The sequence below is a fragment of the Salvelinus namaycush genome, chromosome 5 (assembly GCF_016432855.1).
Source record: "Salvelinus namaycush isolate Seneca chromosome 5, SaNama_1.0, whole genome shotgun sequence".
In the NCBI taxonomy this organism is placed as follows: Eukaryota; Metazoa; Chordata; class Actinopteri; order Salmoniformes; family Salmonidae; genus Salvelinus; species Salvelinus namaycush.
In genome coordinates, this window is record NC_052311.1 from 54,692,599 (window position 1) to 54,705,341 (window position 12,743).

Sequence of the window (12,743 nt, forward strand, 5' to 3'; positions counted from 1 at the left end):
GAGGAAGGCCCCAAAAATTGCCAAAGACTCCATCCACCCTAGTCATAGTGTTCTCTCTGCTCCGCACGGCAAGCGGTACCGGAGCGCCAAGTCCAGGTCCGAAAGGCTTCTGAACAGCTTCTACCCCCAAGCCATAAGACTGTTGAACAGCTAATCAAATGGCTACCTGGACTATTTGCATTGACCCCCCCGCCTCCCTTTTTTTACGCTGCTGCTACTCGCTGTTTATTCTCTATCTATGCATAGTCACTTTACCCCTACCTACATTTACATATTACCTCAATTACCTCGACTAACATGTACCCCCGCACATTGACTCGGTACCGGTACCCCCTGTATATAGCCTAGTTATTGTTATTTTATTGTTGCTCTTTTATTTTTTACTTTAGTTTATTTAGTAAATATTTTTTCTTAAAACTGCATTGTTGGTTAAGGGCTTGTAAGTAAGCATTTCACAGTAAGGTCTACATTTGTTGTATTCGGCGCATGTTACAAATAAGATTTGATTTGATTCACTGGCTCAGCCCAGCAGCAGATTAGGCTCCTTATGCAGTGTGAATGCAGTTCAATGCCATGCCATTACATCACTACGCTACGCAGTTCAGATTTCAGACGGTAGGCTGAGAGGCTGGTGGATGAATCATAGTCTGCTTCTGATTGACGTCACTATCCCATCCTCCTAGCTCCTATACTGCACTGGCAGCTTGGGTTTTGGACAATGCTCTCTGACTGCACAATGCTCAATGCCACTGTATCATACCGGCTATTCTATGAGAGAGCTGAACTCCTCTCTCTCCCCATGTCTTCCTGTATGTATGTATGTATGTCTGTATGTATGTATGTATGTATGTCCGTCCCTAAGTCAGCCCCTCCGTCCGTCCCTAAGTTAGCCCATCCGTCCGTCCCTAAGTCAGGCCTTCAGTCAGTCCCTAAGTCAGCCCCTCCGTCCGTCCCTAAGTTAGCCCCTCCGTCCATCCCTAAGTCAGCCCTTCAGTCAGTCCCTCAGTCCATCCCTCAGTCGGTCCATCTGTTTGTCGGACAGCAATTTGAATAGGGGTTTGAATGCAAACATAAGCTCATGGGACTGTGTCATATGGGAGCTGGGAGCAGCAGGAGATCACAGAGTGACATCACCAAAGAAAACCTTTCCACTACCACAGCCAGTCAGTCAGAGATCCTATACTGATGTCAATATATGTCTTATTATACAACATGTATTCCAGATACATTTACAGGGAGGGAGACAATGTACAGATCATCCACAGCAGAGTGGTGTTGTGTTGCTCTACGGCCTGCGCTGAGGACATTAGCATGATACTGTAGGCAGATGTAGTAGTAGTAGTAGTAGTAGTAGTAGTAGTAGTAGTAGTAGTAGTAGTAGTAGTAGTAGTAGTAGTAGCAGTAGCAGTAGTAGTAGTAGTAGTAGCTATTGACTCTGGTCTGTTTGGACACGAAGGGCATCCAGGGCTAAACAGGACTACACATTATGGGATATTTGTGTCAAGTAGAGTCAGGACTTGTCAGGGGGGGGTTTATGTGTGTGTGGTTTTTCACAACAGTAGCAGTCCTGAGGGGGCATTGGCCAGGGGCCCTTTGGACATACTAATAACTCTTACTGAAGCATTTCCTAGTGTAATCAGTACAACCCTATCCCCCATGATACTCTCACTCTCACACACACACCTCCTTCATCACCATGCCTGTCTTACAGAGACATGCTGACAATACAATAACCCCCCCCCCCCCCCCCCCTCCCCTCACACACACACACATACACACATACAGTACACCCTGCACGTTCCATCCAGTCACTCAGCCAGTCTACTGTACTCTGCCATATCATCATTCCTGCCGCCACCTCACCTTGGTTTTCTCAATGAAGCAGCGGTGTGTTATTGTCTGGAAGACTTATACATAATGCATCAGACTGTAGAGTTCAGTACAGTACATGACTGGGTCAAAAACATGACCATGAATGAACCTGCTGTTGGAAATGTATTGGCAGGTTGTAACATACTAAATTAAGACAACTCAGAAAGCATTTGAGTCCTAACATGTCATTACTTTCTTTCTTTCCTGAGGTAAAAAGTAGAAAAAGAGGTATGATTTGTGAATAGTGTGGTTTGGACAAAAGGAAAGCATTAACATACAGGGCTGTTCAAAGCCAGGGCTCCTCAGCCACATCCTACTTCCCCCCGTTCCCCCTTCAATGACTGCTGGATATACTGTAGTGTGTCCCAAATGGAACCCTAATCCCTTTATAGTACGCTACTTCTGAACAGGGCCCATAGAGCTCTGGTCAAAAGTAGCACACTATAAAGGGAATAAGGTGCCATTTGGGATATAGACACTGTCTTTGGGATTATGGAGGAGTACATAATATATCACAAATCCTGAACCAGTTATGACATATTACATTTGGCCCAAATAACATAGTGACAAAAACAAAATGGTGGCTGCTGCTCTATTATTTACTGTCAATAGATAATACTTAATGTCTGGTCGGGAAATATTCTTGGAACAGTGCTGTACAGGTGTGAGTACAGTACAGTAGTTGAGATTTAAAAAGTGTTTCGTATTGACTGTGCTCCCCCGTCCTGGCTTCACAGTATTCTAGCTCAGTGCAGCGACTACAGAAGGCTAGTTCTGTCTGTCTATGTGACTCTACTGGCTGTGTGTGGGGCAGAGCAGTGGTTTTCCATGGGGATGGAGGGGACCGATATAATTAGGGAAGAAGTCTCTCCTCTTCTCTTCCATTACCCCTCTCCTCCTTCCCTTCTCTCCTTCTCTCCTCCTCTCCCCCTCTCTTCTCCCTTCTTCCTCTCCTCCTCTCCTACTCGTCTTCTCAAAGTCGAAATGAGATTGTTAATAATCCCCTTTTCCCAGCATGCTCCTAACTTAGGCACATTATTGCTGGATAAGCTACACACACCACACACACCTCCCTCCCAAACGCCTGACCCCTCCCTCTCCCTCTCCAGACAGCAGACAACACATCCCAATGCTGGGGAACAGTGTAATTTATCATAGCACAGACTCTCTCTCTCTCTTTGTCTCTCTCTTTGTCTCTCTCTCTCGCTCGCTCGCACACGTACGTACATGCGCACGCACGCACGCACGCACGCACGCACGCACGCACGCACGCACGCACGCACGCACACACATACACACACACACACACACACACACACACACAAACACACTTTTAATTTGAAAACACAAACGGGCCATACTCAGGGAACGTCTGCCGTTAATCATGTGCCATCTAGCTGTATGAAATGCATTGCAATAATCATCATTTATCCACTTTACACCAACACAGTAATCAGATAGAATGAACATGAATATGAAAGATGACCTATAGTATCCACATAGTAACCAAGAGGAAATGGAAACATATTATAGATCAATAGATAATAGTGTACCGGTAGAATATCATGTTGAATGTATTTGTACAGACTGTGACTCCGTACAGAAATAACATCAGTTGTGATGGTGAAACTATTTCCTGTTTTGAGACTTTTTAAAATTCTGCTTGGTTTCTGAAAAGTGACTTGCCTTTTCAGGGATATCTTGTCTTTGGGTCTGGCTGCCATCTTAGGGCTCCTATTTTTAGTGAAGAGAGTCAAAGAAGTGCAGGAGTCTTCTTCCCAAATCTCCAGCTCAACTCCCCCAGCTCCAGCCCTGTTATGTGACAGCTACTGTAGCTAAGCCTTTCATCAGCCGTCTATGAGGCCCACGCAGTGTGGAGTGTATACACACACACACACACACACACACACACACACACACACACACACACACACACACACACACACACACACACACACACACACACACACACACACACACACACACACACACACACACACACACACTCTGGTGGCTACCCTGTCTAGGGAACTGCTATGTTTGGAGTGGGTTTAGAAGGCAGGTAAGCAGAGCAGAAAGCCCTGTAGATCTTTCATCCTAAGCATCAGTGAGTTTTTATACTGGTTATATAATGATACTCAAGCTCAGTGTGATTCTATAATATAATATACAGCCTTTTAAAACCCTCTTCTGACTCAGAGAATTTTCCTTCCTACTTGACCCGCTCACTAACAGTCTCTTTCTTTGACGGACAGGAAACGAAGCCCATCAGCATCCAGGGATACAAACCAAAAATACGACCAAAGGGAGGAGCGGGGTCAGTATGCCCCGGGGGACGGCACCATGCCCAGATCACCGTCCGACTACGGGGATGGGGACCCTCGGCGTGGGGCCCCACGGAGGTACCGAGACGCTGAGGCGGCGCGGGGGGAGTACCGTGGTGGGCGTGGCCGCTGGCGCTCCCAGGAGGACTACCCTCTGGACCAGGACGGGCCCTACCCTCTAGACGGGCAGCCCAGTGAGTACGAGCTGCAGCGCCAGCGCCAGGAGGAGTACCAGACACGCTACCGCTCCGACCCCAACCTGGCCCGTTACCCCGTCAAGCCCCAGCCCTACGAGGAGCAAATGAGGATGCATGCTGAGGTGGGCCGGGCCAGGCACGAGAGGCGCCACAGTGATGTGTCTCTAGCCTACACGGAGCAGGACGAGCCCCAGGGACCTATCCGCCTGTCCAGACAGCAGCTGACCGAGCGCCGGCCGCCGATGGTGGGCCAACGCTCCTACTCCATGGACAGAAACTCCCCCACCCCTGGAGGCCACCACCGGACCTCCAACCACAGCCCCCCCACCCCACACCGCAGCCCCGTGCTGGGGGACAGGTCAGGGGACATGAGGCGGGGGCCAGGGGAGCCAATAGGGTTCAGGGGTCATGATTATCTGGACCCCAGCTCTGCTGTCAGGAAGACCAAGAGGGAGAAGATGGACACCATGTTGAGGAACGACTCTCTGAGCTCTGACCAGTCCGAGTCCATCAGGCCGCCGCCACCAAAGCCCCACAAAACCAAAAAGGGGGGTAAGATGCGGCAGGTGTCCCTGAGCAGCTCGGAGGAGGAACTGGCCACCACGCCGGAGTACACCAGCTGTGAGGACGTGGAGATAGAGAGTGAGTCTGTCAGTGAGAAAGGTAGGAACACTCTTCCTCCTGCTCTCTCTCTTTCAACTCTCATGCTGTACACTAGGGGACAATCTGAAAAGGCAACCTATTCCCTATAGTGCACTACTTTGTAGGGCTCTCTCTTTTACTAGGGGAAAATCTGAAAAGGCAACCCATTCCCTATATTGTATTGCTCTATATAGGGAATATACTTTTGGCTCTGGCCAAAAATCGTGCACTATATAGGGAATAGAGTGCCATTTGGGAAGCACAGAGTTATGTCAGGGATAGTCAAATCACCTTTGCATTATTCATTGGGAAGTGTATTCAGTGTCACTGTCAGCTCATGTTGAACATGTTTATTGACTAATTACCACTGTTCCATATTCAGTGAGTTAGTGGTACGACAGTAGTCTGCTAGGTCCATATGTTCAGTACAGAGGACTGAGTGCCATTGATGAGTAATGAGCACCATACCATCACAACTCTCTTCTCAGTCGCCCTTAATTATATGAAGGAAACTACAACGTTTATCCATGAAAACAATACCAGATGTTCTGAATATGTTCTGTATTGTCAGGCTTGACTATTTGATTTTGGTTTTAGGGAGCGCAGTCAGTGTATCTGAATAAATGTGTTTTAATATAGGCCTCGTAGTCTCATTTATAATAATATGATATGTAGATTATGATAGGAATTTGATCTTAATGAGCTGTCGCTTAAAAACTAACCTTTTATTTCCTCACAGTCTATGGTCTGTCTGTGTCTTTGTTACGTGATCTGTTCTGGTCTGTTTTGTGTGTGTGTGTGTCAAGTCTATTCCACACTGTACAGCAACTGCGTGGAGGGAGCTTATTATGTCGACAGGGCTTGGCCAGATGTGTGTAAATGTCTATGCAAGAGTGTGTGTGTGTGTTGGGCTGCTGCTCTAGATACCTTATCCTGTCTCTGTCCTCCTGTAGCACACATTGCAGGGCCTGGCTACCACTTCTGTTTCACACATTCAATCTGATGTAACGGACTCTATATTACTGTATATAACGTAGATAGAGGGAGAGATCGAGAGATAGCGAGAGGAGAGATGAGAAGGAGAAAGAAAAAGATGGAAAGGAGGGAGGAGAGAGGGAGAGGAGAGAGATAAACAGAGGAGAGAGAAAGGAAGGAAGGTGATGATATATGTAATTGTAGTGTGATACTGTACTTTTACAGTGGCACAGGCACAGGCACGCACACACAAACACACACACTTCCAAAAACTGTCCCAAAGTGTGTGTGCGTAAGTGTGTGCTTGCATGTGTGTGTTTGTGCGTATTGGGCGGCTCACTCCAATAGCATCAGGGCCAGGGGTGATGTGCTGTTCCAGTCATTCAGCCTATAGGGAGTCAGTCTGTCTGTCTGTGTCTGTGGGTTAGTCTGTGATGCTGCTTTTGAACGGCCTCTGGTTGAACAATGTCATCAGTCCTGCATATTAATTAATGAAGGTACGGCAAATGCAATTAAAAGTGGTAGAATAATTAGGGTTTCTCCCTGTAGGAGTCTAGCCTTGCAAGCCGCGTGATCTTGCACGCTAACATGAATGGTTCCTTGCACTGATAAGGTCGCGAGATCAGGCGACTTGTGAGGCCAGTAGGATTCCCCCTGCACAACAACTAAACTCCGTTGGATCAGCCAGGGAGGACGGGATGGGATTGGAGTAGACAGTGGAGTCGAGTCGTGAGCTGGGTTGGGCTGAGTGGAAGTTTGGAGATCAAATGGTTTTTGAATGGCTTACTTCTAGCTCCTAGTCCCTAACTCCTAGTCCTTAACGCCTAGCCCCTAACTCCTAGTCCCTAGCTACTAGCTCCCTCTCCTCTAGATGCAGGCAGATAGTTGTTATGAATTATAAGGTCATACTACTATTCATCTCATAGTACTGTACCACAATGCTTCTGAACGATCGAACCACCCTCGCCCTCTGGTGATGTCATAACGTTCTGGACACAGTCCCAGATAGAGAGAGAGAGATTAGGCCTGGGCCGGCGGAGGAGTGGTCACCGTGCTGAAAGCATTGCTACACTGGGGGTAGGCTGGCTTTGTGGTTTCCATATTAGTCCTTTAAAAAGGCAGACCGCTTCCAAAGGCGTTTCCAAGTGTTTGTAGAGCTGTTTCTGAGGAGTGACCTATATAGATTCCCCTCTAAAGCAGACTGTATGGCACATCTACACTCAAGGGTTATTTCCCTGTGTGGTGTCTCTGTCTCCTTTGGATGACTGTGAAGGACTGACTGATGTGAGTCTGTCCCTTTACATGGTCTCTTTCACATAGCTTGAAAGTGAAACAGGCATAGTTATTATTTGTATTTGTATTTATTATGGATCCCCATTAGCTGCTGTCAGATATAAAGCTGCAAAAATCGAAATATACAGTGCATTCGGAAACTATTCAGACCCCTTCCCTTTTTCCAAATTTTCATACGTTACAGCCTTATTCTAAAATTGATCAAGTACCTTTTTTCCCCTCCTCAATCTACACACAATACCCCAGAATGACAAAGCGAAAACTGTTTTTTATTTATTTATGTAAATGTATTAAAAATTAAAAACAGATACCTTATTTATGTAAATATTCAGACCCTTTGCTATGAGACTTGAAATTGAGCTCAGGTGCATCCTGTTTCCATTGATCATCCTTGAGATGTTTCTACAACTTGATTGGAGCCCACCTGTGGAAAATGTAATTGATTGGACATGATTTGGAAAGGTACACACCTGTCTATATATGGTCCCACAGTTGGCAGTGCATGTCAGAGCAAACAACAAGCCATGAGGTCGAAGGAATTGTCCGTATAGCTCTGAGACAGGATTGTGTCATAGCACAGATCTAGGGAAGGGTACCAAAACATTTCTGCTGCACTGAAGGTCCCCAAGAACACAGTGGTCTGCATCATTCTTAAATGGAAGAAGTTTGGAACCACCAAGACTTCCTAGAGCTGGCCAACCGGCCAAACTGAGGAATCGGCGGAGGGCCTTGGTCAGGGAGGTGACCAAGAACCCGATGGTCATCGCAGACAGAGCTCCAGAGTTCCTCTGTGGAGATGGGAGAACCTTCCAGAAGGTCAACCATCTCTGCAGCACTCCACCAATCAGTCCTTTATGGGCGGCAGGTAGCCTAGTGGTTAGAGCATTGGACTAGTAACTGAAAGATTGCAAGATCGAATCTCCGAGCTGACAAGGTAAAAAATCTTTCGTTCTGCCCCTGAACAAGGCAGTTAACCCACTGTTCCTAGGCCATCATTGAAAATACAAATTTGTTCTTAACTGACTTGCCTAGTTAAATAAAGGTAAAAAAATAGAAATGGGAGAGTGGCCAGACTGAAGCCACTTCTCAGTAAAAGGCACATGACAGCACACTTGGAGTTTGCCAAAATGCACCTAAAGGACTCTCAGACCATGAGAAACAAGATTTTCTGGTCTGATGAAACCAAGATTGAACTTTTTGGCCTGAATACCAAGTGTCACACCTGGAGGAAACCTGGCACCATCCCTACGGTGAAGCATGGTGGTGGCAGCATCATGCTGTGGGGATGTTTTTCAGCGGCAGGGACTGGGAGACTAGTCAGGATCGAGGGACAGATGAACGGAGCAAAGTACAGAGAGATCCTTAATAAAAACCTGCTACAGAGCACTCAGGACCTCAGACTGGGCGAAGGTTCACCTTCCAACAGGACAATGACCTTAAGCACACAGCCAAGACAAAGCAGGAGTGGTTTCGGGACAAGTCTCTGAATGTCCTTGAGTGGCCCAGCCAGAGCCCGGACTTGAACCCAATCGAACATCTATGGAGAGACCTGAAAATAGCTGTGTAGCGATACTCCCCATCCAACCTGACCAACCTTGAGAGGATCTGCAGAGAAGAATGGGAGACACTGCCCAAATACAGGTGTGCCAAGCTTTTAGTGTCATACCCAAGAAGACTCGAGGCTGTAATCGCTGCCAAAGGTTCTTCAACAAAGTACTGAGTAAAGGGTCTGAATACTTATGCAAATGTGATATTTCAGTTTTTTAAATTTGTTATACATTTGTAAACATTTCTAGAAACCTGTTTTTGCTTTGTCATTATGGGGTATTGTGTGTAGATTGATGATGGAAAAAAACGATTTAATCCATTTTAGAATAAGGCTGTAACAAAATTGAATACTGAATTCTTTCCAAATGCACTGTATGTTATTCTTGAAGAAAAGCTGAACGTTAGGATCCTCCACTAAATAGTCATGTTGACGTTTATTGTCATGTGTCTTGCCCTGGAGGTAGATTTCAGCGGTTTACGCTAGATAGACCAACTGCATTTTGGTCTTAATTTAAGGTTAGTGTTATGCGTTAGGGTTAGGTTTAAAATCAGATTTGATGACTTTGTGGCTGTGCCAGCTAGTGACCACTCTGCAGAGCTGCCTCTTGGGCAAGACTCATGACAATAAATGCCAACCTTCACTAAATGGTTGGCAAATATCAACATGAATCAACCTCATTTTGTCGGTTTCCCTTCAACACTATAGGATAGGATTCTGGACAGGATAGGTGTTATATTGTAAGACATCTGTAAGGGTTGAAGGCCTGTATTTCAGATCTCCACTACTCCTACAGACAACTACTGTACATGCTAAATAGCAACACACAGACTCTTCCCTGTCCTCTAGCCTTCCCACATATTTGTTACAACAGGACAATGGTTATAGACAAAGGGTAGTTTTTCGGAACTAAATGCTCCCCTTGACACACACACATTGAATTAAACCCCATTTTTGTACAGAATTAACATCCAAAGCTATCCTTAAGATGTTGGGCCACTTGACTCACTCCACGCAGGCCCACAGTCGTCATAATTGCAAATAGATTTAGTCAAATCTGTAGGAGGAGGAGGAGGTGGACGAGGAGGAGGAGGAGGAGGAGGAGGAGGAGGAGGAGGTGGACGAGGAGAATCCAGGCAGTCAACATTCCCCAGTCCCTGTGTTATGTAACTTTCTTCCTCACACAGGGAGGGAAGTAGCACATGGCTAGGTTAGCACAGACTGGCTCCATTATTGATGCTGTGGGATGGAGGGGGCTTTCCAAGGTTTCACACAGACCCACAGACCGCAGATAGATGAAGAAATCACCACATTGTATTGTGGAGGTCATGTTAAGGATCACAGTGGTGGTGGGGTCACAGAGTAGTTTGAATGTGGACTGCTGAGGCGAGGGAGGTGAGCTTCTGAGGTATAGGATGTAAGGTTTTGTATTTTGGAGGTAATGGGGGGGGGGGGGGGGGGGGGGGGGGGGGGGGGGGGGGGGGGGGGGGGGTTATATACGGTCTGTCATTAAAACACCTTAGTAAGCAAGTGCTCAATGATTAGCAACAGGAATGGCGTTTGGCCAGCATAATTTTCCCTTCACCCAGTCAGTCCAGTGTGACGTTGAAAGACGAGCTGTAACCAGATAAGCAGAACATACATTCTAATAGCTTGGGCGGAGGGGGAGAAAGCTGAGGGAAAGAGTAAAGAGGTCAGAAAGCACCTTCTGTCCGTCTGTGGCCAGTCAGCAGCACTATGGTCTGCTCTGCTATGTAGTGCACTCCGTGAGCTGCTTGACTGGCCTGGCCTGGAAGGGCTCTGCTATGTAGTGCACTCCGTGAGCTGCTTGACTGGCCTGGCCTGGAAGGGCTCTGCTATGTAGTGCACTCCGTGAGCTGCTTGACTGCCTGGCCTGGAAGGGCTCTGCTATGTAGTGCACTCCGTGAGCTGCTTGACTGGCCTGGCCTGGAAGGGCTCTTCTATGTAGTGCACTCCGTGAGCTGCTTGACTGGCCTGGCCTGGAAGGGCTCTGCTATGTAGTGCACTCCGTGAGCTGCTTGACTGGCCTGGCCTGGAAGGGCTCTGCTATGTAGTGCACTCCGTGAGCTGCTTGACTGGTCTGGAAGGGCTCTGCTATGTTGTGCACTCTGTGAGCTGCTTGACTGGCCTGGAAGGAAGGGAGGGAGGGAGGCCGAGGTGGGTGAGGTGAATAGATGGTTGTGTTATGGCAGGTTAAACACACCTCGTGCAATGCTCTCTGACCCTGGGCTCTCTGGGGGTCTGGGAGGGAGGTGAGGGAAGGAGTGAGGGAGAGAGAGAGGGAGGAGGTGCCATCAGTAATGGCCTGAGCTCCTGGCTGCTCCTGGCTGGCCCGTCGGTAGTGAGGCTGGGAGACTGATTTAGTGTGACATCCCTCTCCCTCTGTTTTCCTCCGTATTGATCTCCTGACATGCCGCCTCATGATAGTGCAGGCAGGACAGAAACGGGAAAAGACGAGAGGAGAGAGACAGACAGACAGACAGACAGACAGACAGACAGACAGACAGACAGACAGACAGACAGACAGACAGACAGACAGACAGACAGACAGACAGACAGACAGACAGGGAAGGATAGGGGGGGAGAGAGAAAGAGCGGGAGAGAAAGAGAGGGGAGAAAGAAGGAGAGTGATGAGAGAGAGAGATTCTCATTACAGCTCTATTGCTGGTCTGGTTCTGTAGGTTTGGTGCTCTGTCTGTTAGGACAAGGACTAGTCCAACATCCTCCTGCTGAGTAAAGGGCATTCATATGTTCAATGCCAGACAAATAAACAAATCATTTTATAGTGAGCGTTTCTACATTGTAATAACAGTACATTGACTATAATTTTTTAAAGTAAATACAAACAAACAAATGGCCTAAATAATAATTGATTCTGTAGCTCTTTAACCTGCTACACCTTGGATGTTTTTGGACAATCTGCTTTCACAGACACAAACCACACTGCTAATCTGCTCCCTTTACCTCACATCATGGATACTATGTTTAAACATAGACAATGTTTCACCTCTGTCTATCTCTGTCTGTCTCTCTCTCTCTTTCTGCTCTCGCCCCCCAAATTGTAGTAAAAACAGCATCAATAATTAATGATCCAACTAATAGTTTACACTGGTTTCTATTGAGTTGTCAAAGTGATGGAGAGCCTGCTGGCAATGAACTCTTTCTCCGCTGTCTCCTTCCCACGTTGTGCTGCTGCCGGAACCCTGAATCAGCACTTTGGTAGTGGGCCTCCGCGCCTGCTGCGCCGAGCCCGAGTGAAACCAACTGGGGGGGCCGGGGAGGGAGGAAGGGACGGGACGGGACGGGACGGGGGGGGGGGACGGGGGGGAGAGACTGCTGATGCTCACAATTTACATCCATGATGAGTTTCCTGTTGGCTATAGCAACCTCAGCTGGGTTTTTACCGGGCCTCACCAGGGCCACACCTGGGATCAGGGCCCAATTGTGGTTGGCACTGTTAATAAAACAGGAGGAAGAGAGAGGCAACAGAGGAAGGCCACATTCTCTAGACTGGGACAACAGTAGCCTAGCCCCGATCTGAGGGGCGTGGCAGTGGCGGTGGATGGTGTGTGAGTGTGTGTGAAAGGCTTCAGATGAGCTGGAGAGAGAATGACTGCGGTTCCAGGGACGCTTAGTTTAACACACTGCTTCGGTTCTGTGTCTATGTGATTTCAACATCTCTGGGATTTCAACATGTCTATTGGATTTCAACATGTCTATGGGATTTCAACATGTCTGTGGGATTTCAACATGTCTGTGGGATTTCAACATGTCTGTGGGATTTCAACATGTCTATGGGATTTCAACATGTCTATGGGATTTCAACATGTCTATGGGATTTCAACATGTCTATGGGATTTCAACATGTCTGTG

The 12,743-nt window shown here is 47.4% G+C and overlaps 1 protein-coding gene across 1 annotated transcript in view; it reads left to right on the forward strand.

Annotated features, from left to right (window-relative positions):
• The window catches only part of LOC120047193 (regulating synaptic membrane exocytosis protein 2-like), a 221,937-nt gene that overhangs the window by 97,469 nt on the left and 111,725 nt on the right, over positions 1-12,743 (forward strand). Inside the window, exon 5 of the mRNA XM_038992724.1 lies at positions 4,108-5,056. Within this exon, the coding sequence (XP_038848652.1) occupies positions 4,108-5,056 (949 nt within the window). The remainder of the gene's footprint in view (positions 1-4,107; positions 5,057-12,743) is intronic.